This window comes from Podarcis gaigeae, assembly GCF_964106915.1.
Source record: "Podarcis gaigeae genome assembly, contig: HAP1_SCAFFOLD_152, whole genome shotgun sequence".
NCBI classification, from domain to species: domain Eukaryota; kingdom Metazoa; phylum Chordata; class Lepidosauria; order Squamata; family Lacertidae; genus Podarcis; species Podarcis gaigeae.
The window spans coordinates 3,995-30,804 of record NW_028153419.1 but is presented as its reverse complement, the minus strand read 5'-3'; the positions used below and the strand labels follow the sequence as shown (position 1 = coordinate 30,804).

Sequence of the window (26,810 nt, the reverse complement as noted above, 5' to 3'; positions counted from 1 at the left end):
CTGAACCAGACTTTCTTTAACTTGTGGCCTGTGCTATTCAACACTGTACATGCACAGAGATAGAATACTGCATTCATGAAAAATGTTCATAAAAATGAATGTCATTACAAAAGTTAGACCTATAAATTGTGTAGACCAAATTAAAAATGTAAACAACAGAAATGCCTGGGTTTTAAATGTTAACTTTTCCCAAAAAGGCACACAATATGCAAATCTTATTTGCACACGGTGAGTACATACCAACTTTAAACTTTGCCATAGAGGTGGATGATGGTGGGATGTCCTACAGAGCTCTAACTATGCTCTATGGGGCATGCCATCCTGATATAAAACAATATATTCCTCATAACAGAAAGGCTGGGCTTACTCCAAGGTAAGATTTCAGTCTTTAGTGAGAGTTAAGTGGGTGCCTAAATGCAAGATGTATATTTTTATGTAGGATTATCAGACACATATGCAATCTCACTTTAGAATCTATGGATTAAAACAATACATAAAACTGCTTCACTCTTGCTTTCTCCTGGGGTGAAACTGGAAGCATAAAACATGGTTTATTTGGCCTTGAAACAAGCTATATAGATTCCTTGTGCTGCCTTCAAGTCCTTCCCCTTCCATCCTGCTTTCTGGGTTTGGAGAGAACCCTTTAAACAGAATTTCCTGGTTTGGAAGTTGTGGTTTAAGCAGCCTACATTATCAGACCAGGATTATGTCTGAACCAGGCTGCTGTGATGGAAGGCATTATTTTATTGTTTACAGCACAAAGGGCACACTGATTTTCTGAGCTCAAATAACGAGAAATTGAACTTTCTCCTGAATATATTAACCCTATTTCTCAGTGTATTTTAAATGCATATGTGCAGTTCCATGTAATAATCAACAGTCAGCAGTGTGTGAAAAGTGGGAATATACAGAACATAGTCTAGTAAGTATTTTTGGTCTATGTAAGCCCCCATATGCAATATACACTAAACAATTTTGTAATCTGCTTTGGAAATTCCCCTAAATTTAAAAACTCTGGAGACAGCATTGCCAAAAAGCAGGGTGTTAACTGAGGAAAATACAGTAAAGCTGGGCAAGATATGGCACAGAAAAGCTAACGTTGGCACTAGGGCAGAAAGAGCAACAGTCCAATGGGGCATGCACAGAGAGCATGTTTTCTGCCAAACCCATCACATGAACTGACAAAAATGAGCACAAAATCAAAGAAGGAGAACTCACAAAAAGCTGTCATCAAGTTTTCTGTTTTATTTAAGATTTTAGTTTTAATTCTGAAGAAAGAGGTACATTTCCTTGTTTTTAGTTTTAGAGTCAGGTTATAACCATGTTTAATTTTATCTGTTTCTCTTTTCCTGTCTTTCAATACTGCACAAACGTCCAGAAACTACAAGGTTAAGTAAAAGCTGCAGGCAGAGGTCGTCAAAGGTTGCGCTCCTGATGGTGATCATGTGGCCCCAATGCAGTGCTATCCCAGAGTGCCTTAATCAGGTGATTTTTTTTTTAAATAAAGAAAAGAAAAAAAAGAAAGAGAGACTGACAAGGAGACAGAAAGACTGAAGTAAATATCACTCGTGTTTCAGCTGCTTATAATTATATCATGTATATGCTAGGTATTAAATCTGTGAATATTTTTAAAACATTACGTTTACTTGAAATCTAAAGCCAAAATTTTAAAATATCCCTCTGTTAAACCACTTCTTAGGAACAAGGCAACATGTCAGTTTATTTCAACAGGCAAACTGTCCTTCAACCCACTTCATGACAAATCTTACTGACAATTCTGTCCCACCCTCCCAAACAGAGGGTGGGGGGCTATCTCCCTGCATACTGACACACAGAATGCAAAATAAATGCCAGGCCACTGGTTTTTTCCCTATACCTTGAATCTCTCATTTATATTAAACTGCTTTTACATCGCTGCATTTGATTCTGAATTTTATATTATTTCCCCCTACTTGACATTTTCTGCTAGGCTAAAGTAATTCCGTGCAAAAGATTTATGAAAATAATATTTTCCTTTTTATGCACTTTTGATTTCTCTCTCTCTTTTTTCTTTGTGTGTTTAAAGAAATTTCATCAGTGTATTTCAAACACTGGCTTAGCAGAATCTTAAAATAAAATAAAATAAAGAGATATGGTTATGACCCTGTGATTGCATTGCATTTGGAGGCTGGTGGGGAAGAGTTTTGATCAGGAACTGGATTCTTCAGAAAGAAAGAGGTTGAGGAGGGACCATGGGTGGGTGTAGGAAGTCTGGGTGGGGTAATTCCTGCATTTCTAATGTTTTTGAACTTTTCCTAATGACGATCCAGCGCTGAGCTCTGTAGTAGATCTGTGGGGGTTTTACTGGGGGGTCTGAAAGCTGTCTGGAAGCCTGGGGGAGGAGAGTGAAAACTGGCGGGGTTTGAAGGTGGGGAGTACGGATTCCAACTGGCTCTGTGCAGAGGAATCTGTGTGCTGAAGGGGTTACTGTGGGGGGTCTGTGTCGGGGCAGCACTGGGGCCATCCATCTCTGTGAGAGCCTGAAGAGATTTTAGCCAGTGTGGTGGATTGTCGTCTTGAAGGGTGTCTAAACTGTTTCCAGCGGAGGCTGGGATACCTAGGAAGAAGAGAAAACATAGGAGGAGAAAGAGGTTAAGTTAGAGCAAGCAAGAACTTCAAATGTGAAGTAGGTCAGCTTAAACCTAACCAATGGCAATGGTAAGAAAACATTATTAGTTGGTACAAAGGACTGTTATAACAGTGTTCCAGACAAAACAGTAGTTGAGCTTTCACAAGAAACATTTGCCCCTTGGAGAACTTTTCACACTTTCTACAACATTCGTCCAGAGATTTATTCACAATCTAGCTCTACCAGATACCATATGCTCCTCTACCTTTTTCCAAATCATGCTTTAGCCTTTAAAAGGGAAACACAAATAGCCTTATAAGAGAGCTTTATAAACAAGTGGAGTATGTTCCTTTTTAATGAAAAAGAGTCCAGTTAATGTATCAGTGCCTAAGGAATTTCATTGCACAGAACTGGCAAGCCATTAGATCACAGGGCAACCTACTAAAGTCTAAAGATGGGAAGACGCTGAACATGCAACAGATATTGGGATGGAGGGGGCTAATGCCTGGTTTCCCCCCCAAAAAAGATGCTTGAACCTCTAGAAAGTTTGGTGGATGGAAGCTGGAAGAGACCACCGCATAGAGTTGCTTTTTCTTTCTTTCTTTCGAAAAAAAGGCATTGATTAATTTGTGCAAAATATGCACTTGGTAATTCTCAGTGGAGCTGAAGGAGCGAGAAATTGTTACCTGTGATGATTGCGGGGTCCATCCAGCTGCCAGGGCTGTCCCAATTCAGGCTGTCGGTGGTGGCAGTGTTGGATGTTGGTACACTGTGGTTGGCGTTGGAGGGGGAAGTAGCATTGGGCAGTCCACCAAAGTTGATGTTAATGTTCGGTAGAAGTGCCCTTAGCCCGTCCTGCCATTCCTTCATATTTAAACTCTCTACAGAACTGTTGTTGTCTGGGAGATTTATCAACAAAAAAGAAAAAAGAAAATGAAAGATAGAAAATAAAAAGCTGAAGTTAGAAACAGATGCTGTTTTTAGTGAAAGATGGTGGTTCTCTAAGCATTTAACACTGATTCCCTATCAAGAGAATGGGGCAATGATGATAAATCAAGATGAAGCTTGAATGTTGGGCTGCCACAGTACGCACTATTACTTAAGCATGTGATGGAGAAAAACCTTAGTCCTTCCCCATGAAAATCAGGGTTGAAACCACAATGGTTAAAACACACTGATTTTCATTACTAGCAAGAAAAAACACAACATCTTCAGATGAAAGCTCCCATTGTCCAATGACAAGATCTCTTTAGATTTACCAAAGAAGTTCTAACAGCTTCCTACTGAAGAAGATGCAAGACAATGCTACAGAATCTGAACAGGGTTAGAGAATTGTGCAAACTTTATACATCACTTGTATTTTGTCAGAGGTAGGGAGAACCTGTTTTAGCACAGAGACTCTGAAGAAAAAGGAAATCCCTAAGTCTTTTCAGATGAATTCCAACCTGCTCTGAAGTTATGAACGACACACTAAAGAACCACACTCATATACATGACTACTGGCTTCAGTCTCTCTAAGGGAAGAGAAATGACCAGTACTAAATCGTTACTCTACTAATATTAGAAATATTAGGAATATTTGTATGGCATTCTTTGAACTCCAGTCAAACACACAACTAAGACTTCAAGTCTTAGAGAATTCATAACCGGGAGATATGACTAGTTCACATTTACAAAGGACCAGGCAAAGTTTATGGAGAATAGGCCTATCAACAGTTGCTAGTTGTGATAACTAAATGGCACTTTGATGTCCAGTGGCAGTACCCCTCTGAGTATTAGATCCTGGAAGCATTAGATTCAGAGGTAACTAGGTAGACACTGTTAACAAAAGAATGCTTGACTACATGAATCCTAGGACACAGCAGCTTATTCCCATTATAAAATTATGTTTTTAAAAAATGTTGATTACACATCCAAATTCTATAAAAGGTTAAACAACAAAAAAGTTAAGCTGGACATGACACGTGTACTTAGAAAAACAGAATGTTGAATTTTTTTTGCAATATGATCCTTTGATTTGTGAATTTCCATACAGAGCCTAAGATGGTCATCTATTGTTCAACTACCATTAATTCCCAATTTATTTGAGCTTTCTTGTTCTGCTGATCTCTGTAGGTATGTTATTTCAGTTCTATATTTAAACACCTACAAGTGACTGAGATGGGTTTCATCTGCTGGTGATTCCCCTTTGGCCTGAAGGCTCCAGCACCACCTCCTGTGCTGTTCTGGAGGGTTCTCCAACCACATGGAGCAGGTGGGGTTTTTTTGTTTTTTGGAGGACACAAGGGGAAGCAGGCAACTGAAAAGTCATCTCCCCCTCTTCCACTAGAGGAAATGTCTCGTGAGTGGGACTCTGCTTAGGTAGTGGGTCTTGCAGGCATTTGCCAAGTCTGGATCCAAACCAGAATTTGAAAATAAAATAAATGCTGCAACTGTTTTTAAGTTGTCATATTTGTTTGGATACTTAAAGTGACAAATCCTCATCTTTGGTAAGAAAGATTGTTTTGGGAGGGGAATACAAAGTAGGGATTAATTACTTGACAATACTTTCTAGAACTAGTAATCCAGAGTCACCTTTCTTCTCTTGTGAACAGCATTTGGACAGAGTATACAGCCTTTCTATAACTGATTGAAAATCCTCAAGAATCATTAGACAGATTTCAATCTATATCTGTAAAAAGGCCCACTATTAAGAGCATTTACCCAAGCTATGTCTGACAAGAAGACTGTCTATATTCCTTTTTTAGGGGGGTCTAACTATGTACCGATGAGCACATGCTCATGAAGGCCTTTCCAGATATACAGTTGAGCTGATCTGAAATGGGAGTCAAGAGAGAAATGGGGAAAAGAGCAAACAAGCAAGAGGAGCAATGTTTATCACTCACCGCCCATTGAAGTTACAACTATTGCAGCCTTCAAATCACAAACCAAGGGTATATAACTGCCCTTCCTCAAGAAGCAAACTTTAAAAGCAAAACCTGAAGGGTGACGTGGGGTAGATGGAAACCCTTTGTGAAAATGACCACAGTTTGGAGTCATATCAATTGCAAAATAAGTGAAAATGGTCTGCCATAGGCGGAGGAACAAATTACTGCATGGACAGTAATTTATTTAAATGGGGACAATATTTAACCAAGAAGTTACCCTGGAGGCTGTTCAAGTCATGGGAAAGAAGAAGTGGACTACCAAGCACTGAAAGGCAAACAGCACCCATCTCAGAGAGTGAAATAATTTGGGTTGCTCCATATTTGTTGTTAGTAAACCAATGAAAGCTATTTTAGCTTAGTATCAGTGTGTAAGAGTAAGCACAAAAATTGTGACCTCTCAGCTACCACTGCACAGGAACTGTTGTGTGAAACAGGTGGTCTACACTACTTATCACTTCAGGGCTAAACAAAAGCAGTAAGATTGTCCTCAACTACTGACAAATACTTCTTAAATACTGACAAGTGCTCAAAGAAGTCTCTAGGCTTTGAGAGGTGCACTGTGCACTCAACTAGGTATCTGGTGTAGATATAATACTCCCAGTTTGCTATCTACCATTAACTAAATAAGGAGTGGGAAGGCAGGTTCTGTCTCCCCTCTTCACCCTTTCCTTCTGGAGCATGAATTTCCTTTGTCCTTCCCCTGCTAACCTTAACCACATTAATTCAGCAGAAACATTAATTGCTACACGGGAATATGGTTTCAGGCTCAGAATTTAGCTTACTGAGAACCTTGGCTTCTTTGTTTTTACGACAAGGGTTGGAGCATATGTGATAAATGACTTGTGAAATCTCAGAAGCCAAATATAGTATTATGGTTTTTTTTTTTTTTCTACACCTCTTCACAAAGGAGCCCAGGGTGACAATATGGCTGCATAATATTTCTAGTGAGGTAGAATGGGGGCTTGAGGGCTCCTCGCTGGTCCTGGCCTCTCCTCCATGGTTAGGAGCAGATAAATGATAGAAACGAAACAAGGTGAAAGGGAAATGCATAATAGAGGTTGTAGAATTCAGAAAGGGTTACTCTAGTTCAGCAACTTTTTTCTTCTTAAGTATTTAAGACAGGCCTCCCCAAACCCCCTGACCACTGGTCCTGTTACTGTAGCTAGGGATGATGGGAGTTGTAGTCCCAAAACAGCTGGAGGACTGAGTTTGGGAATGCCTGATTTAAGAGTACATATAGCCCTGTGCTCGAGTACTCTGGGATTGGCTAACTCAGGCACAGTCTTCCTTGAAATCTCAACTACACAAGAGATAGTGTTATCACGGCTTCCTTCCCACAAAGACCTACATGCAGTTGGAATACAGGTGTCAGTAGGATATTAAGGTGAGGGACTTCCACATATTGTTGGACTCAAACCGGCCAAGCAGTCAGGGATGGTGGGACTGTCTTCTGTTAACCTGTTCTGCGTAATACTAAGAAACTGTCATAAGGAAAGGCCATACTGCCTATATGGAATAGCTTTTGTTTATCAGCCAAGTTCAATATTGCAAAAGGCAAAAAATACATAGTGAGGCTTTGGTATTATTCAAATATATTTTATTAACCTGCATTCCAAGTACTGAACTAAAAAAATATTTAACTGGATTATCTTTGACTTTAAGCAATATTGTCCTTAAATATTAACTCTGCCCCCAGTGTTTGTTCTTCCCCTTCTCCTGAGGTAAGTAAAGAGAAAGAGGGTATTCAGATTTTAGTAAGAGGGGAGTTATATTCCTTTATAAACCAGAATGGAATCTGAGCCACAATGCAGAATAGGTGCTATTTAGGGCAGCTCAACTTTTAAACAGGACAAAGTACTGTCAATTTTGTATTTACTCTTATGAAATGGGTGTGATGTGAGAAATGTGTAATCCACAAGTGCATGGTGTGATACTACTTTGTCACTTTCGCAAATGCTAAGCAAAAATGTTTTTTTCTAGCAGCATCTCTGTAATTTGTCACTTGTTCAGAAGTCATCTATGCTACAGGAATACTGCATGAATTTCAGGCAGAGGCACACCACCAACTTTCAAAAAATGTATCTGCTATAAAGTGATGAATATAAGAAAAGGCAATGGGCTGGATTAAGGAATCCTTGCTAATATGATCGCAGAACAAGTTTACTAATAGAAAGTAGCTGCTGACACACAAAATGGTGGTGTTCCAACACCACAACAACATGGTTTATTGTGACATGAATGAGCCAGAAAAGTCTTGGAAAACATTTACCTTTAACTAGTCACAAATTCCTAATTCATCTGAACCAAGGAATACCGGTTTAATACAAACTATGGTCAGTTGCAAAACCACCCAATTTCAAACCATGGGTTATGATGCTAGCTTATTTAAATTATAGTTACTTTAAATAGAAGAGACAGAGGATAAATACTTTAATGAATGAAATCCATTTTTGCATCAATGAAAACACAAAGAAATGAAAGACGGCAAATGTTTTGTTTCCTTGTAAATAAGGCTTAAGGAAGAAATGTACAATCTTGAAAATGAATATTAGTACCTGAACTACAATAAGTGAAATCAAATCTTATTATTGAAATATTTAAAAACTAAATGGTCCCGTGTTTTAACAAACTGTTCTTGATCGAGTAGTTAAGAGATTAAGCTGATGCATTTAATTAAATGAAGATTAGCAACAGTGTTTTTTATATTGTTATAAAATTGACATTCTTCAACTGAAGTGTATGGGCCATATTTAACCAAGTCATTCTCAGAGTAGACTGACATGGATATGACTAACTTAAGTCCACTGATTTCAGTAGGTCTGAGTATGGCTTAATCTGATACCATCCTATTTACAGAATCCTTAAATTTCCTTTGACTAATTCTATCTTTAATAAACATTATTCAAACATAATCTGCACCAATATATTTATATTTCAATATTAATTACCATGTAGCCTCACCTTATTCATGTTTTCTCATTAGTCTATGATCAAAAAGGCTTACTCCAAGTGAGCAGAAGAATCATTACTGAAAGTTAATTATTTTCTGAGTGGCCATCCCCTAAACTTGCACATTAAATGGAAATTCTGCTCTTTACCCCCAAGAAATAAATAAATAAGGCAAACAACCCACTTTTATTTGAATATAGTAGAAGATGCTAAGCGATACGGCAACATGCAAGTCAAGCAATTTTACTTGGAAAGCTTCCCTGTTCGTTCCTCAGCTGTGGTGAATAAAAGAAGAAATAAGAACTATGGCAGAAATTTATAGGAGAAAGCTAAATATTGCAAAAGAGCATTTTCAACCATGATCAAAATATTAGTCAAAGCATCTTTTAAAGAAATGTATGCTCCTCATGAGGCTGTCAGCAGCTTGGAACTGGCACAAAATCCCAATCCTGAAGCATTAATACAAATACACTGATCTTCAACTGGTGTGTTGGGAGACACCAGTAAGGTGTGGACTGATCCGAGGTAGGTTGCAACAGAAGCACAACCATCATGCAAATATATGGTAAAAAATTAAGTAATGGATCCCAAAATGCATGTTTGAATTAAAAATAGATCCTGGGTTTAAAAGGGTTGAAGATCTAAGATACTAGACTCATATTTATCTCACAGGTAGCAATTCTGCTTTTCCACCACTAGATGGAGATGAAAACCCAGACATGAGGTGATACATTATGACATACCGAAATCCAGCAGACTGGAGCAGTCTAGTTCAAATAAATTCAAACACAGATTCATAGGAGAATGGACTTTAGTAAACCCTTCTCTAGCACACATTCAGGACTTCTGAATACACGACATACTATCAAACTCTCTCTGATAGTTTCGATAGTTCGAAGCTCTTCATTGTCAGATGCTTTATACCAAAGCCAGATGGTGGGACACAGTAATCCTGCAACACCTAAGACTTAATTCTAAGAAACAGCAAATTAGGTGGCTAATCTGTGTCTCAACTGTACATTTCAGACAGCAGATATAAGCTTGCTGAAACAACTGCTCCTCCATGCAAAAAAAGTCCCTGCACACAAAACTAGGCGCCAGAGAGATAGGCTCTAAGTCAGCCTTCTCCCCGAAAGGCTAGTTTCCTATGCATATCAATTTTCCATGGGGGAATCTTACCTCCCCGCCCCACCTCTCCCCCACCCCCATCATGCACAATCAGAGGTAATGAAGAACAGACACAGGTTTATCACAATCCATCACCAACATTTATACTCCATCCAAAGCCAGCTAAACATATGAAGGGGACCTAGGGGAAGTGGCTATAGTGTCCCCTGCAATGGCCATACCCTTGATGGACTTATTGACAGGGATGTCCAGAGTTGCAGCAGAGGCATCAACAGCAGTGGTGGCTCAGAGAGGAGAACCAGGTATGCAATGTGAAGCTGTTATTGTGCATTTCTCTACGACCCCAATGTACCGTGTTTTTTGCTCTATAACTCACTTTTTCCCTCCTAAAAAGGGGAAATGTGTGTGCGTCTTATGGAGCGAATGCAGGCTGCGCAGCTATGCCAGAAGCCAGAACAGCAAGAGGGATTGCTGCTTTCACTGTGCAGCGATCTCTCTTGCTGTTCTGGCTTCTGAGATTCAGAATATTTTTTTTCTTGTTTTCCTCCTCCAAAAACTAGATGTGTCTTGTGGTCTGGTGCGTCTTATAGAGCGAAAAATATGGTAGTATTGCTCCAGAGAGCTGCTATATGGGACACAAAACAGACAGCTCATTTGTTCTTCTAGACTGCTAGCCACTCCACCAGAGCAAGCAAATCTTTAAAGGGTCCCTATACAGCCCAGGTGGGCCATTTAAGCATTCCTCTCCCTCCATTCCGCTCTGTGGTGAGAGGAGTTATGAACAACTGCAGTAAGTCAGGAAGCTGTCTGTTTAATCCCTTCCCAAAGTCCCTGACATAGCATCACTGGGAATCAACACAGTATCAGGGGCACGGGAAAGCAATTAAACTGGCTCCTTTGCTGCAACTGCTCAGAGCTCCTTAGCACTGAAAAGCAAAGGATGAGTGGAATTATGAGTCTGCTTAGTTAAGAACTTTTCCTTGCTGCTTGGTGCAGATAGAAGTAGAGTGACTGCAGAGAGCGCTGAAGTCTATTTTAATTCCTCACCCATTTTCCTGTTATGGCATTATTCTGAAGCAATACTACTTTGAGCGCGCTGACAGTATATAGCCATTGCTCCAGCTCCTCAGCAGTGCAGAATGGCAAAACGGAATAACTTTGCCTAGCCCAGAGCAGCAGTGGACTCAGCTGGGGCCCTTTGGGCTCCAGCATCTGACTGACAACATCATGTGCTGATGCCAGGCCCAACTTTCTATAAAATATTCAAGGCACTTAACCATCTCATCTGCTATCTGAAGTCTATAATTCACCTGTGCAGTGTATTGCCAGTGGGAATATAGAAGTCTTTTTTAAAAATAAAATGAAAAAAATATATGCTAAAGGGGCTGTGATCTCGTGGTCTACCTGCAGTAAGTTAGAATGTGTACACCGCTCAATAAGCCTTAGCTTATTTTAAGATTCAGCTGTAAAGTATTCCTCCAAGTTAAAATGATTATCGTCATCTCTTAAAGCATCTATTTTTATCTTGTGAATCACACTGAGGTCCTTTGATGAAAGACGGTATATAAATCTAATAAATAATAATAAAATATAATAAAATAAAAATAACCCAAGAGCTTTGGAAAGGAAGCATCACAACAGAAGCTGTTACTACTGGTGGAAGTTAACACTAGTTAGCAATGCCTTATTCAAACTGACTTCTGTAAAAATGAGAAATATAGGAGTACACCGGTCTGGCACACAGTGAAAAGACCGAAAGGGTTCTGGTTCATTCACACTCCCTATGCATACTACCTCTGATGGCTCTAGATTCACCATGTAAACTGGCCAGCTGCCAATTTCTGCAGAGGCTAAAATTTTCATTTCACACTCATGGCCAGCGTTATGCTTCGTTCCACACTTCCTGACAATGCACATGTAACTTTTCCAGTTGTTTAACCATAGTCAATTGGTATGAATAGGGTAAGAGATCATGCTCTCCTTTGTCTCCTACCTTCTGGAGGAAGACTGAGCCCCACCTTTTATTGCTGCTGAGTAAGTATTCCTGCAAAGAGGGGAATGCAGCTCATGATAAGTGATTCTAGGAACAGTTTTGTTTAGCCATGGTTAAACCATCAGGAACATCCTGTGTCCATAGGCTCCTACTCTCGACTAGTTTTCTCCTCTAGAGCTTAAGTTCTACTGAGTTTTACAATGCTTGCTCTGTGCACTGAGTAGTTTCAGTTAAAAACATTCCAGAAACAATTACATTTCAAACACTCTTCCACCCAATGATCCTGGGGTTAGATGGTGTTTAACACCTGATGTCTTCACCCTACAGACCAGGGCTGACTACTCAGCCAAGAACATACCATTATTAAACATACCAAGAACACATCATACCATTAAATATGGTACATACCATACTGTACATGGAAACTCCTTTGATAATAAGCAGGTTTTGCATGGCCAGTTATTTTGTAGGACTAAGACTATGAACCAATGAACGGGAAGTGACTGGTCCAAAGGAAAGGAAAATCTAGTATGACGCCCTATATTCTGCCATGCCCAGGGAGAGCCAGGGGCCGTAGTATAGGACTTGCTTTGCATGCAGAAGGTTCAATCCCCAACATCTCAAGGAACTCAGACTGCAGAGCTGAGAAAACACTGCCCTGGAGAGATGTTGCTGCTAATACTGAATGAGATAAACCAGCAGTATAGAGCAAAGTGGTATGCTCACATAGAGAAAAGGGTTTTAGTACTCAGTAGGTTCTGGTTTTTGCATCTGGGAGAGCTTTAAAGTTTTTTTTTCTGGAATAACTGAATAATTTAAAAATATTTCCCTTCAATATTACTATTTCAATGACAACTAATGTACTGAAAAAGCTTCATAGGGGTTTTCAAATACATCAACATAGGAAAAAAGGACAAGGCACCGGAAGTCCAGCACTGGCAGTTTGTGCAATCTTTTCAAACAAAACAATCTTTACAAACGAAACAAAAAATGTATCTTAGCAATATAAATCCCCTCAGCAGTTATGCAGACAAAGGAGACTTTTAATGTAAAGTACATTCGTACTAGATTCTGAAAGCTGCTCCACAAGTTACACTGTAGAAAACACAACACCTGTTTTCTACTGCTATGTACGTGTAGCAAGCAGCCATCACCATTTTTGGATAGCTATTCTGCATTTCATGGCTCTCTTTTTGAAGTGTTTTGCCCTTCATTTCTCATGGTAAATGTAGACATTTAATTCTGGGACCTGTTCCCAGGTAGTCTTTCAGCTTTATATTTGGTAAGAACTTCATTAGATAACAAAAGCATTTTGACATCTAAAATGATAAAAAAGACAATTCAATTCTGTAAGTTACTCTACAGTGTAACATAGCTAAACAGTCCAATACTGCTTACCTGTGTCACCTTTCACTTTAAACTAGGATGAATAAAACACAACATGATGCTGGGTTACAGGAAGATATCCCAATAGGTAAGAGCGTCACAATAAAAGCTTACATGGCTCCGGAACCAAACTCCTCCATGGTATTATAGCAACCTGAATGTACTGACATGAGCAGACCTTTGAAATGGGGTTTGAGTTTAGTTTAGCAAAAGTGTAAAGTACATGCTCTAGATGTAGAAAGCCCCAAATCTGATATTCTAGCTCTCTACTTCAGAATTTGTCAGGCAGCTGGATAGTGGGACACTTCTCCAGCACCCAACAGAGCAGATCTACAACCTAGGTGCCCCGTAGAACTAACCCGACCAAAGCTGAATTCAGATGTACACTTCTCTTTCAGTGAGTGATGCACAAAATACTGTTAATTCTCTTAGACTCACATTTCAGCATCATTTTGGGTAAGATTATCAAATAAGGAAATCCTCCTTACTATATATTTCTCTATGAAACCGAGTCACACAACTGAAACCCAGGAAAATCCCCTAAAAGCCCCTAAGCATCATCAAGACAAAATAAAGATGCCATTTCATATTCATATAGAAAGTGTCTTCACTTGTGAGCTTGAGCAATCAATCAATCAATCAATCAATCAATCATGCCATTGTAATTTTCCTTTGTTAGACTATCTCCTTATAAATCTTAATATCAGCAATGTTGACATCTAATAATATTGAAGTAGCTATGAACTGTCAACTCATATGGAATTTGGTATTTATACAGCATAAGCAGCAGCAATTAACAAGGTCTGAAAAGATATGCCGAGGAAAGTGCAAAGGCCTTGAATGCAGATATCTTTATATACACATACTTTCCTGGGATTGGGCAGTCTGTCCAAAACGCAACTGTGGCCCATTGACTGCCCATCTCTAGTTTAGGATTTAGTTATACTGAAGTTCAAATGAATAATCTGAGATACTGCTGTATATGTACAAGACTTGGAAACGATACAGGTTGCTTAATATAAAAAAGCAGCTTAGAGAACAGGAAAAGCAAAGCATCTCACTTAAAAAACCAAAATGCACTGGAGCAGAAATAAATATTTTCTCATTCCACGGTTTAGTTGCATCATCACAATTACTCTGTAAACCAATGAACATACCCTTAAATATGTCATTCTGTTTTTATGTTGTGTTTTACATTTATTACGATTCAAACTGAAGAGTTTCAAAAAAAGGGAAGAGTTTCGGGGGGTGGAATTAACATTCCCTGCAAATTCTAAATTAAGGTTGTGATCCAAGTCAAATATGGACAGGATATATATATATATATATATATTTGCTTTCGTAGATTTTCACGGGTACAGGAATGCAGGTTTTGGTGTCCTCGGGTGTCTTCCCGTGTAAAAATTGGGGTGTCTAGGCGACGTTTCGACGAGGTCTCACTCGTCATCTTCAGGCTGGTGCTTTCGGCTTCTTGTTACTGGAACAGAGCGGGATCTCAATGTTTGAGTTCCTATAAATACTGTAGAGGGGGTGTGGTGTCTAGCCTCCAATGTTCTGGGCAGAGAGGAAGTTCCCAGGCTAGTGTGCCTTTTCTTCTTTTGTTCCTTAATTACTTGAGAGATACCTTGAGTGATTTCTTGAGTGATATCCTGAGTACCACTTAGGTGGGTCATTAGGTGTGGATTAGTTGCTAAAGTCTTTGTGTCTTGACCTCTTGAACTTTGTGAAGAGTTTTCCTGAGAAGATGGCTGTATTGCACTTAGTTGTGCTTTGGCTTGGCTTCGTGTATAGGGGCGAGCTGTGGTTTTGTGGCTTGTGTCAGCCAGATCTGTGTAGGGATTGCAGGGGGGTGCAGCATCCGGAGGTGCCACCATGGATTGGCTACTGGATGGTGTCAGTAATTCATCTGTGGAGAGGGTCTGGGTTTGGGTCTGGTGTGGTTGATTGGTGTTGGCGTTCTGTGTGCCTCTGGATCTGGTGTCAGTTTTTGTGGAGAGGGCTAATTTCCAGATGTCTGGCAAGCGGGATGTGTCGTCACGCTTGTTCATGTTGTGAGGGTGTTTCTCTATCTCGATGGCTTCCATGATTATTCTCTTGTGGTGATGTTCCGTGTTAAAGAGCAATTTGGAATCTGCAAAATTAATTTCGTGTCCTGTTTCTTTCATGTGTTGGAAAAGAGAGGAAGTTTTTTCTTCTTTTTTGACGGCATTCTTGTGTTCTGCGATACGTGCATTTATTCGTCTGTTTGTTTGTCCAATGTACGTGGCTGGGCAGACTTTGCAGGGTATTTCATAGATCCCTTGGTTTTCCAACTGGATTTTATCCTTGGGGTTTCTGAGGATATTGGCTATTTTTTGGTTGGTGCAAAAGGCTGTTTTGATATTGTGTTTATGGAGGATTTTGCTAATTTTATCTGTAGTGCCCTTGATATAAGGAAGGAGGGCCATGCCATTGTTTTCTTCTGTGTCTTGGTTTTTGGGGGGTGTTTCCTTTTGGATTAGCTTCGTAATCCTGTTTTGCTGGTATCCATTGGCAATTAACACATTTGAGAGATTCTGTAACTCAGTTGTCAAGTGGTCTTTGTCAGCCAGGCGTTTGGTTCTGGAGATGAGAGTCTTGGCTACGGAGTTTATTTGTGCAGGGTGGTGGTGTGATTGTGCATGTAAGTAGCGGTTGGTGTGTGTTTTTTTCTGGTAGATAGTGTGTCCTAGGGAGCCATCAGGTTTTTTGTAGATTAGGACGTCAAGGAAGGGAAGTTGGTTGTTGGCTTCTATTTCCATAGTGAATTGTATTTTGGGGTGTAAGTTGTTGAGATGTGTGAGGAAGCTATCCAGTTTTTCCTTCCCGTGTGGCCAAATTACAAAGGTGTCGTCAACATATCTGAGCCAAAGTTTGGGTTTGTGTTCTGACTTGTCTAAAGCATTGGTTTCAAAGTGTTCCATGTACAGGTTTGCGATGACCGGTGAGAGGGGTGATCCCATAGGTGCTCCTTCTATCTGTTTGTATCTTTGTCCAAAACCAAGGGATCTATGAAATACCCTGCAAAGTCTGCCCAGCCACGTACATTGGACAAACAAACAGACGAATAAATGCACGTATCGCAGAACACAAGAATGCCGTCAAAAAAGAAGAAAAAACTTCCTCTCTTTTCCAACACATGAAAGAAACAGGACACGAAATTAATTTTGCAGATTCCAAATTGCTCTTTAACACGGAACATCACCACAAGAGAATAATCATGGAAGCCATCGAGATAGAGAAACACCCTCACAACATGAACAAGCGTGACGACACATCCCGCTTGCCAGACATCTGGAAATTAGCCCTCTCCACAAAAACTGACACCAGATCCAGAGGCACACAGAACGCCAACACCAATCAACCACACCAGACCCAAACCCAGACCCTCTCCACAGATGAATTACTGACACCATCCAGTAGCCAATCCATGGTGGCACCTCCGGATGCTGCACCCCCCTGCAATCCCTACACAGATCTGGCTGACACAAGCCACAAAACCACAGCTCGCCCCTATACACGAAGCCAAGCCAAAGCACAACTAAGTGCAATACAGCCATCTTCTCAGGAAAACTCTTCACAAAGTTCAAGAGGTCAAGACACAAAGACTTTAGCAACTAATCCACACCTAATGACCCACCTAAGTGGTACTCAGGATATCACTCAAGAAATCACTCAAGGTATCTCTCAAGTAATTAAGGAACAAAAGAAGAAAAGGCACACTAGCCTGGGAACTTCCTCTCTGCCCAGAACATTGGAGGCTAGACACCACACCCCCTCTACAGTATTTATAGGAACTCAAACATTGAGATCCCGCTCTGTTCCAGTAACAAGAAGCCGAAAGCACCAGCCTGAAGATGACGAGTGAGACCTCGTCGAAACGTCGCCTAGACACCCCAATTTTTACACGGGAAGACACCCGAGGACACCAAAACCTGCATATATATATATATATACACACACACACACACACACACACACCCCAACCACATACGTTGTGTGCTACAAATGCTGTTAGAGCATTTAAACTTTAAGTGTGTGTTAGAGCATTTAAACTTTAAGTGTGTTTAGAAACAAGTTACGTGCTTTGGCATGAGAGCAACTGAAATGGGACCTTGGAGAAATTCTGGAGAGATCTTATAAATACATCCAAACTTTGCAGAAATGGTTTTTAAGTAAAGCAAGGGGGTACTTGAAAGGGAAACTTAGAAAGTAAGTCAATTGTGCATGCAGCTCTGGATCATGACCGAAGCCTTCAGGGACTTGTCAATAAAGTGGCCCAAACACTACTGTGTGCTTAGTAACAATTATTAAGCCATTATGTAGAGCAGCGGACCACTGCGCTCTGTAAGCAAAGATTGGAATCCAGATTCCGCTTTTCATAAGGTCAGATAAACAGAACATGGACTATAAAGAATAGAACACAGAATTTAGCTTTTGCTTTTTTCACTATTGGGAGGTAATCAATTCCCATTTTTATACCTTACATTTGATAGAAATATAGCAGAGTAAAATGAGTGATCTCTCCATTAACATCTCTATGTGCTGGTAACTAGATTTACTAGCTAGTTCTATTCTAAAGCTCTGCTGTAATATCTTAATTTTTAAGCATTGCTCTTGATCTACAATGCCCCCAAAGTGACAGGACTTTCTTGACAGGTACTGCCACATTCATAAGATAACGACACATATATACCAGCAAATAAATCAACATTCTGTGGGAGGAAACAGGAAAGTCGTGAGAATAAAAGATCCTCACAGATTGCCCTCTTGTGGGCCAGCTATTTGTTTGAGCACAGTAATTTCCATAACAGCAATAATTAAATTAAATGTTTGCTAAGTATACTGGCAATGGAGAAATGGCAGAAACAGACAAGAGCGAGCATGACAAGGTATCAACACAAAAGGTCATAAAATGAACAGGTATGACGGTGATGATCCTCATGAACTATCATACTAAAGATAAAACTATGTGCCTAGGGAAGCCCTCTTCTTGTTCAGCTCAGAATTCTAATGCTTTAATTTTACTTAGACTCTTTGAACACAATAATCAGATTTTCACTTTTATTTTAATTTGACAGAAATGATGACAGAAGATAAGGAAAAAAGGGAAATAAAATATATTTCTGTAAGAACTTGGGCCTCATCTTCACCAGAGTTCTTTCTTTCTCCCTACCTACTTGGTCCCTCAATGGAAATGAAATCAAGAAAGCCTGCTGGAGTATCTAATATTTGCAATAAATTCGGATCCTAAGAATATGTTAAAGATGCAAATGCAAAGCATGGCAATGTGGATCACCTTAAAGTCTTTGAATAGAATAATCTTGTGTTAACTTGACAGGAAATGAACTAATTAACAGAGATTAATAGTCTAATGTAAAATGAATGCAAGGTCTAGCGCATATACTTTACTGGACAATACATGACAGACCCAGCTCACCTTTGGAGATCCAAACGATATGCCAGCATCCCCTCTATTACTAGAGGTCATGACTTACAATGGCACTGTGGCTATAACCTGCTGCAATGTCTTCTGCAAACATCCAACCCTGCACATATGTAGCTTACACTGAGGTTGGAACATGACCACCAGGCTATTAACAGATGTTAACTAGGAAGGCTTCCAGTCAAGTGTCAGAACTCAGAAAAGAAGCTTGAAAAATATGAACCAGAAAAACAAAATGACTCTAGTGGACATTGCTGAGTTTCAGTCACTGGAAACCAAGTTCATTTCTAATCTGTTAATAGGCAAGCTATTCCATTGAAGGTCCCTGAAGTGTAGTAAAGCAAGCTCACAATAACATAAGAGTTATACATTGAGACCAAATACATGGGCCAGCTGCTTTGACATCTAAAAAGTGATCAACACATTCCCTCCTTGTCCTTTTGTGTTGTATCATTCGGATTGTAAGCCTGTGGGCAGCAAATGCCTTGCTTGTTACTCTGGGAGCTTTTACGGCTGAAGAGCGGGGTACAAATGTGTTATACATATGAATATTTAAAAAAAAGATAGAACTATAAAACACTATGTTATATATATATATATATATATATATATATATATATATATATATATATATATATGCAGGTTTTGGTGTCCTCGGGTGTCTTCCCGTGTAAAAGTTGGGGTGTCTAGGCGACGTTTCGACGAGGTCTCACTCGTCATCTTCAGGCTGGTGCTTTCGGCTTCTTGTTACTGGAACAGAGCGGGATCTCAATGTTTGAGTTCCTATAAATACTGTAGAGGGGGTGTGGTGTCTAGCCTCCAATGTGGTGTCTAGCCTCCAACATTGGAGGCTAGACACCACACCCCCTCTACAGTATTTATAGGAACTCAAACATTGAGATCCCGCTCTGTTCCAGTAACAAGAAGCCGAAAGCACCAGCCTGAAGATGACGAGTGAGACCTCGTCGAAACGTCGCCTAGACACCCCAACTTTTACACGGGAAGACACCCGAGGACACCAAAACCTGCATTCCTGTACCCGTGAAAATCTACGAAAGCAAATATATATATATATACACACACACACACACACACACACACACACACATAATACAAACTGACAAAACAAAACAAAACACCCAATACTTCCTTTAGTTATTCCTTTGGAAGAAAAGCTGCACTCAAGAACAAGAAGGAAGTCGCATCATATTCTACACGAGGAGCTCCATAGGGTTGAGTTGCAAGACTGATGCCATTTAATTATCTTCTGAAGCAGTCCACACATTTCACAAAAGTCAATGATGATATAACACTGGAAGAGCCTAGAAACATAATGGGCTAATTTTCTGGGAAGGTGGTGCCAAAGGTTGTGGCAGAGCAACTCCCAAGTATTCCTGAATGATACTGATTATCTGGATTCACTTCAATGTGTCCCCTGCTTCTAAGACTGAATTGTCCTGATTTATGGTCTTTATCAAGAGAAGGACAGAGAAGTGTGACCCTTATTACTCTTACTAGATCTCTCCATGGCTTTGACACCATTGAGCAGGATGAGTATCAAAAGGCATTATATCACAATGGTTTCGTTCCTACCTGCATGGTCAAATCCAGAAATGAACTGGGGAGTGGGGGGAGAGTGATTTTGGCCTCCTAGCACTTATGCAATAGGATTCCACCAGGCACTGCTTTGTCCCTGGAGGGCAGGGTTTGCATTCAGAGCCAGTGTGGTGTAGTGGTTAAGAGCGGTAGACTCGTAATCTGGGGAACCGGGTCTGTGTCTCCGCTCCTCCACATGCAGCTGCTGGGTGACCTTGGGCCAGTCACACTTCTCTGAAGTCTCTCAGCCCCACTCACCTCACAGAGTGTTTGTTGTGGGGGAGGAAGGGAAAGGAGAATGTTAGCCGCTTTGAGACTCCTTAGGGTAGTGATAAAGCGGGATATCAAATCCAAACTCCTCCTCTTCTTCTTCTTCCCTTTGATGGAGCAGGCACATAGATTGGAGGGACAGCTGAATACATCTTTGTCAACCAAAGGTTTCCTTTTTTGCTTGGAGGGCTTTTTACCAGCTTCACCCGGTCAGCTACAGCCATATCTAGATGGGGATAACCTGGCCATAATAGACCATGCACTCAAGACTAGATTACTGAAATGCATTCTATGTGGGGCCACCCTTGGGATTGATCCAGAAGCTCCAGCTGGGGCAGAATACAGCACCTAAGATAGTTGATGTGAAGAGATGATGGGCAACATGTAATACTGCTGCTAAAATATCTGCTCTGGCTGCCCATGTTACAGGGCAAGGCTCAAGCCTCATATTAGTATAGAAGGCCCTGTACAACTTGGATTCTGAGTACTTTAAGGGCTGCCATGGTTCTTATATGCCAGTTTGATCATTGAGATCTGGAGGAATGATGTTAGTTGTCCCCCATGTTTCAATAGTTCGACTGCTTTTCATGAGACGTTGGGTATCTAGTGCTGTTGCTCCCCCACTGGAGAATTCTCTTCCAGCAGATGTGGCAGGCAGCCTCACTTCTAAGATTCAGACATCTCTTGAAGATTTTTATGTGTTGCCAGTCCTATTCAATGGTTTACACTTTTAAGATGAGGCACTCATTTTTACAAATATTCTGTATTGCTGTTAATTGTATTTTATCTCTTTTGTAGATCCTCTTGTACACCCCACTGAAATTTTGCATGTGAGTGGTATATAAATATTTTAAATAAATAAAATTAATATGTAATGTAACAACATTGAGAGTCCACTAGCACATACTATGCAACTTGCCAACATAAAATTCAACAGCAAATTCAAAAAAAAATTCTTCTTTCTGCATATTGACCCTGAATTAGCAGGTAAAATCCCCACACTAATATAAAAAACCCCTGCAACTCTTAATTATATTATGACTTAATTTAGATAACATATTCAGTGTATTTGGCCTTGTAATCAAGTTTAGCACTGCTGAAAACAGTATTTTCACTGGGAAATACTGTTCCTATGATTTAAAAAGAAGTCAATAATTACTAAAATATTTGTTAAACTATCTGAAGATAGCTTTCTCACATTGATGGCTAAGTCAGTGAAGCCTGATGTCCACCATTTGTAAATAAAAGATATTAGTTAAAAAAGTAAGTACCTCAAAGACCAATCTAAAAGCCAAGAAAGATTTTTCATCCAATAAGAAAGGTGCAAAATTCAGGAGAAGGGCAAAGCAAAAAATATTTCATGCATATTATGCCTCAGAAAGCTAGAAGCTCTGTCAGAGATGACATAATTATTTAAGGACATCTATCTTCTCCTAAAATGGGGCGCATAAATGGAAAACTAATAGGCACATACATCATAAAGCCAAAACATTTCTTCAAGAGAGTCAAGGGGAAGGTTAATACAATATGCAGAAAGTTAAGATATTGAAAGCTGCCAGAATGCTCATTAGAGACAATGTTTTCAACATCAAAATATCCATAACCTAACAAGGAACGGTAACTAGTCACAACTTCCAAGTTGTGTTAGCAATTACTACACTTAATTGTAAATCCCAGGCTTTTCATTTTTTGATAAACTTTTCACATGCACGCAGAAAGAGATTAATGCTTTTCAGCACAAGGTTTTATGCCATACAACCAACTGGCCTGTCCCTGGTACAACTTACTGCAGAAGCTTTATATTTCATAATATTAGTTGAATTGTTTTAGTCTTCTAGCATCCCTAAAGCAGCTATGACCACTACTACAATAAAGAGCTTCAAAGATCTATTTTTGAATCAAGCCTCTGAATAGCACAGGCTAAGAATCTAAGTAAGTAAATTAGCAAACACTGTTTTCTGTAGGTTGTGTTCAGAGTTCCTCAAGAGTTTGTGTGGTGTAGTCAAAGCATTGCAGTAGGTTCAAATCCTTACTCATCTGTGAAGCTCACTTAACCAGTCTTCCTCAGCCCACAGAGTTGTTGCAAGGAAAAACATGGGAGTGAAAGAAACAAATTTTACAAGTAGCATAATGTTTACTAAATCAAAGGGGTAGGAAACATATTTCATTCAGCTACACTACAACACTCTACTTCAGAATATACCACGTATTTAGAAGGTGGTTTTGACTCATTGCTCTCAAACTTTTTTCTCAGGACCACAACTTTCAAAATAAAAAATTGCTCATGCCACACTGATTTTTTTTATTGATAAGAAATAAATTGGAGAACAAAAAGAAGCAACTCCTGGCAGTGCTTGATTTTGAAAAGGTATCTATCCATAGTCTGCAAACAAACAAACAAACAAACAAACAAACAAACAAACAAACAAACAAATGATACTATACTCCACGATACTACACTGAAATGGTTAAGTGTTTCTTTGATTGCCCTTGAATCTTCCTGCAACCCTTGCCATCTTCTCTGGCCACACCAGTGTGATGTGCCACACCCTTTGAGAACCACTGCTCTAGAGTTCTCTTCTACTGAAGAGCAGGAAATGGATTTTTCAGGCTAGGCCAGAGTTCAGAGACTTCACACATTCAAACACCACTTCCACACTAACACAGCTGATTGTTAAGTTCAGTGATGGCCCCTTTTATCTAATGGAATATGAATGGGAGGGTCCTTAGCGGACATCTTTTCTGGGTCACATAGAGAATCTAAAATGCTTCTCTGCATGTTTTTATATCCTGACATAATTACTAGCTTTTTCCATGTTCAAACTATATATCTAAGCAAGAGTCAAAGCTAAGACTAAAGTGCCAAAGAAATGCTTTTGTAACCAGAATGAAGAGACAGGTGTTGTGACCATGTTACAGATTTTATGATAAGCTGCAAATCCTATGGATTCCCAAAATACTAACATCCCAAGGAGAAGACCACTGCAAGTTATGATGGAAGGAATAGGTTACTTGAAGTTTGCTCTAAAATTCCAAAAGGTATTATCATGAAGTGATGCTTGCTATGCCACAAAGGCTTGCGTGTGTCAGCTACGAAGTACACTCTTCCAGTGAGAAACAATAATGCCAGCTGGAGTGAAATGTTACAAAAATGAAGGGCAAGGGATTAAAGTGAATGGTATAGGTGTCAGATGGCTTCATATACAGGATCATAAAGAATATTTTTCACACAATTTTAAATTTACTGGCTCATCAATGTAAGATTTCAGATACAATTGAAGATGATAGAGTTCAAATGGCAATGGAGAGAAAAGATATAGCTATTGCATTGGCAGCACACTGGTTGATAAATTCCCTCCCCAGTGAAGTTCATCTGGTGCCTACATTGTTGTTTTTCAGACATCCGGTTGGGGCATTTTTATTCTCTCAGGCATTTTAAATTATTAAAAAAAAGAGAGATTTGAGTGAAAAGGAAACTGAATTTTAATCACTTTAACCGAGTTATCCATTCTGCTGACTTTGGAAAGTGCAAGGACCCCAGGATATATATTGTATGAAAGCAGTATACAAAAACTTCAAAAAATAAATTAAAAAATAGCTTTTTCCTGCCATACATGCCAAGCATCATGAACCGGGACTGAAGAATTCATTTTTTTAAAAAAGTTAAAATGTAATCTACTTATGCAATTAAGTAAACTATATATTTAAAATAAAGATCAACTCCACAGCATGATCAAGACTGTCAATGTAAATCATAAAATCACTTTTGAAATAAGGATGATTGGACATACGATACTCCACTTTCCTTATAAAGCTCATTATAAGGCTAAATTCCAAGCTAAACATTTCATTTCCAAAATGCATAAAAACACATTTCCATCATGATAGTTACATTATCAATTCCAGTACCAAATACCATCAACCCCTTCTCGCTACTCTGATTTAGAGAAGCTGAAGGCATGAAGAAGGCTCACTGATGCTTTCTCAGCGCACTTACCTGCTATAGGGATCCCTCCTAGACCTGTGCTGTGTTGCGGTGGGAGGTTTAAGTCCAAGAAATTACTATTTGAAGGGGGATTTGCTGTGTGGTTCAAGTGCATGATGTTATTGCGTGGGAAGGCCATCCAAGGATAGCGAGCGGCTTGGCCTGGAAAACTGAAGGAGTTGTAAACTGCTCGATGCTGTTGAAATTGCGGGAACCTCTGTGGCAAGACTGAAAATGTGCTATTGAGAGAGTTGGCATTTGCGGGCGCAGCAGGATGAAGAAATCCAGAGCCTGACCCTTTGGCGGTTGTAGTGTGTGGGGAAGGGTTCTGGAGAGACGTGGGCGAGAGGGAGGGTTGGTCTTGGACCGACAGTTCCTTCTCGATCAGGTCTGCTAAGGCTTTGCGGGTGATATCAAAGGGATCAAACCCCAAGTCATCTTCTTGCTGTTTGGAAGAACCAAATCCAAACGCCGCTTGCCAGTCTGTAGACGAGGATACTGGGATGGTTTCTGTGGGATTTAAAACAGGTTATTAAAGACAAAGTTGCATTTTCCCAGCTTAATATGAGTTAAAATACTGACCCGATTTCCCTTTCCAATAATTGGTTATTCTCATTCCTATGGCAGTTTTCCCCAGCCTGGTACTCTCCAGGTGTTTTGGATTATAATTCCCATTGGTCCTTGGAGTTGTAGTCCAAAATATCTGGAGAGTAACAGGTTGGGAAATCCTCTTCTAGGGGCAACTGGTTTTTAGATTAAAGCCTACAATATCCTTTATGTTCTAGTGGTGTACAGTTAGCAAGAAAGCAACTTTCTTTATCTTTGCATTTTTCTTCCCTATACAGTGGTACCCCACAAGATGAACGCATCAGAAGACGAAAAACTCGCTAGACGAAGGAGTTTTTCATTTTCTTAGCCGCTTCGCAAGACGCATTTCCCTATGGGCTTGCTTCGCAAAATGAAGCTTGCCCCGCAAGCTCCGGGGATAGTGGGGAAGCGCGCGCGCCTTTCCCTCTCTCCCCGGACCCCTTTTGAACCAAGGGGCGGCAACGGGGAGAAGCGATTCTCCCCGCTGCCCCTTCCCTTGCTTTAAAACAATCAATTGATTGATTTTCAATGCATTCCTATGGGAAACCGTGCTTCGCAAGACGAAAAACTCGCAAGAAGAAAAAACATGCGGAACGAACGAGGCACCACTGTAGTTCTAAACTGATCCTCTACTTGGGATTTTCACATTTCTGTCTCACCTGAAAAGCTGCTCCCGAAGGTAACAAGCTCCTTCAGAAAATTGAGGTGGAGGCTGTGTGGGCCTACTATGGAAGTTGCTGAAAAATCTGGCAAAAGCACCTCATGGTTTTCAAGATCCAACCCTATGAATTTCCCATCCACCTTCTGCAACACATTACAGTAGCACTTCTTCATCTTTTAAATGTAAGAAGCCACTCTTTCCACTGCATATATTTCTTGCTAGAGGCTAGATAATACAAGAGATATCCTACATGACGAAACTTGATTGAGAAGCACTGTTCAGTTACTAATGAAAATGTCTCACTGCTTGTAATTTTAAGCAAAATGTTCTTATTGGTCTCATTGCTCATTAGCATCAATGACCATATGCATACAAGCACAAAGTATGATTTATGTAAGGTTTTCTTTATTTTGAATCTTTATTTTGAATCTACATTTCCACCAGCTATGAAAAAAGTAAAGCACTTTACAAAATAATAATTGTAACATATTCACAAGTTCTTTAAACTGGAGTACTGAGCAGCACAGTCAAGTTCATGCTAAACTATAAGTAAATGTAAGAGCCTGAAGATATTATTTCAAGCTACTGCGTGCATGGGTTGTCTAACTAATACTATACCTGATGTGAAGAGGCTCTGTGGCTCTGGTGCCATCGGCCAGTCATTTGAAGTCTGTGGGGAGCTGGGAAATGGAGGGAGTCCACTTGGAATAGGGTTGGGGTGCCGGAAGTTGTCCGAGAAGAGAGACTGTGACTCTGTTATAGCCCCTTCAAAGGGAGACCGTGCACTGTGATTGGATGAACTGATGGGGATGACTGAATTGGATTTTGATAAGCCGGGTGGTGGTGAAGGTGTGTCACTATTTGATATCTAAAAAGAAAAAGAAAACAGTTTTACAATTGTATAGTAAAAACAGTTTCTTCTTTTAACAACCATTTGGTCATTTCCAAATAACATGTGTTTTTACAGCTAGTATAAAGTTTTAATCAAGCAACCAACTTATGCAGCTGATAGGCAGGAAGGTATATTTAAGATTATGGCAAATAAATATTTCAACAGACAATATAGTCCTTTTGCAAATATAAGGGTATGCAGTTAACAAGAGTTAAAAAGCGTTGGTTCTCAAATCTTACCTGCTGCGAGTTATCACAGTTTCCTATACTGAGAGAATCTGAAGGTTTGTCGATAGTGCTAGAGAGAAAGAAAAACTATTAGGCAAATGTATAAGACACAGCCTGATGGCCTGAAACTGTAGGA

General features: G+C 39.8%; 1 protein-coding gene across 2 annotated transcripts; it reads right to left on the bottom strand.

Moving 5' to 3' along the window:
- Positions 1–1,225: 1,225 nt before the first annotated feature.
- LOC310837151 (CCR4-NOT transcription complex subunit 4-like) lies at positions 1,226–26,810 on the bottom strand. 2 transcript variants are annotated; one of them, XM_083757299.1, is made up of 5 exons: positions 26,687–26,810; positions 26,174–26,423; positions 24,319–24,816; positions 3,295–3,507; positions 1,226–2,596 (listed from the first exon to the last, which is right to left on the bottom strand). In XM_083757299.1, exons 2-5 carry the CDS (start codon positions 26,205–26,207, stop codon positions 2,295–2,297), a joined length of 1,047 nt encoding a protein of 348 aa, XP_083613425.1. In that variant the 5' UTR covers positions 26,208–26,423; positions 26,687–26,810; the 3' UTR covers positions 1,226–2,294. The 2 variants fall into 2 exon arrangements, with proteins under 2 accessions (XP_083613425.1, XP_083613426.1); XM_083757300.1 differs by having other exon boundaries at positions 1,226–1,476.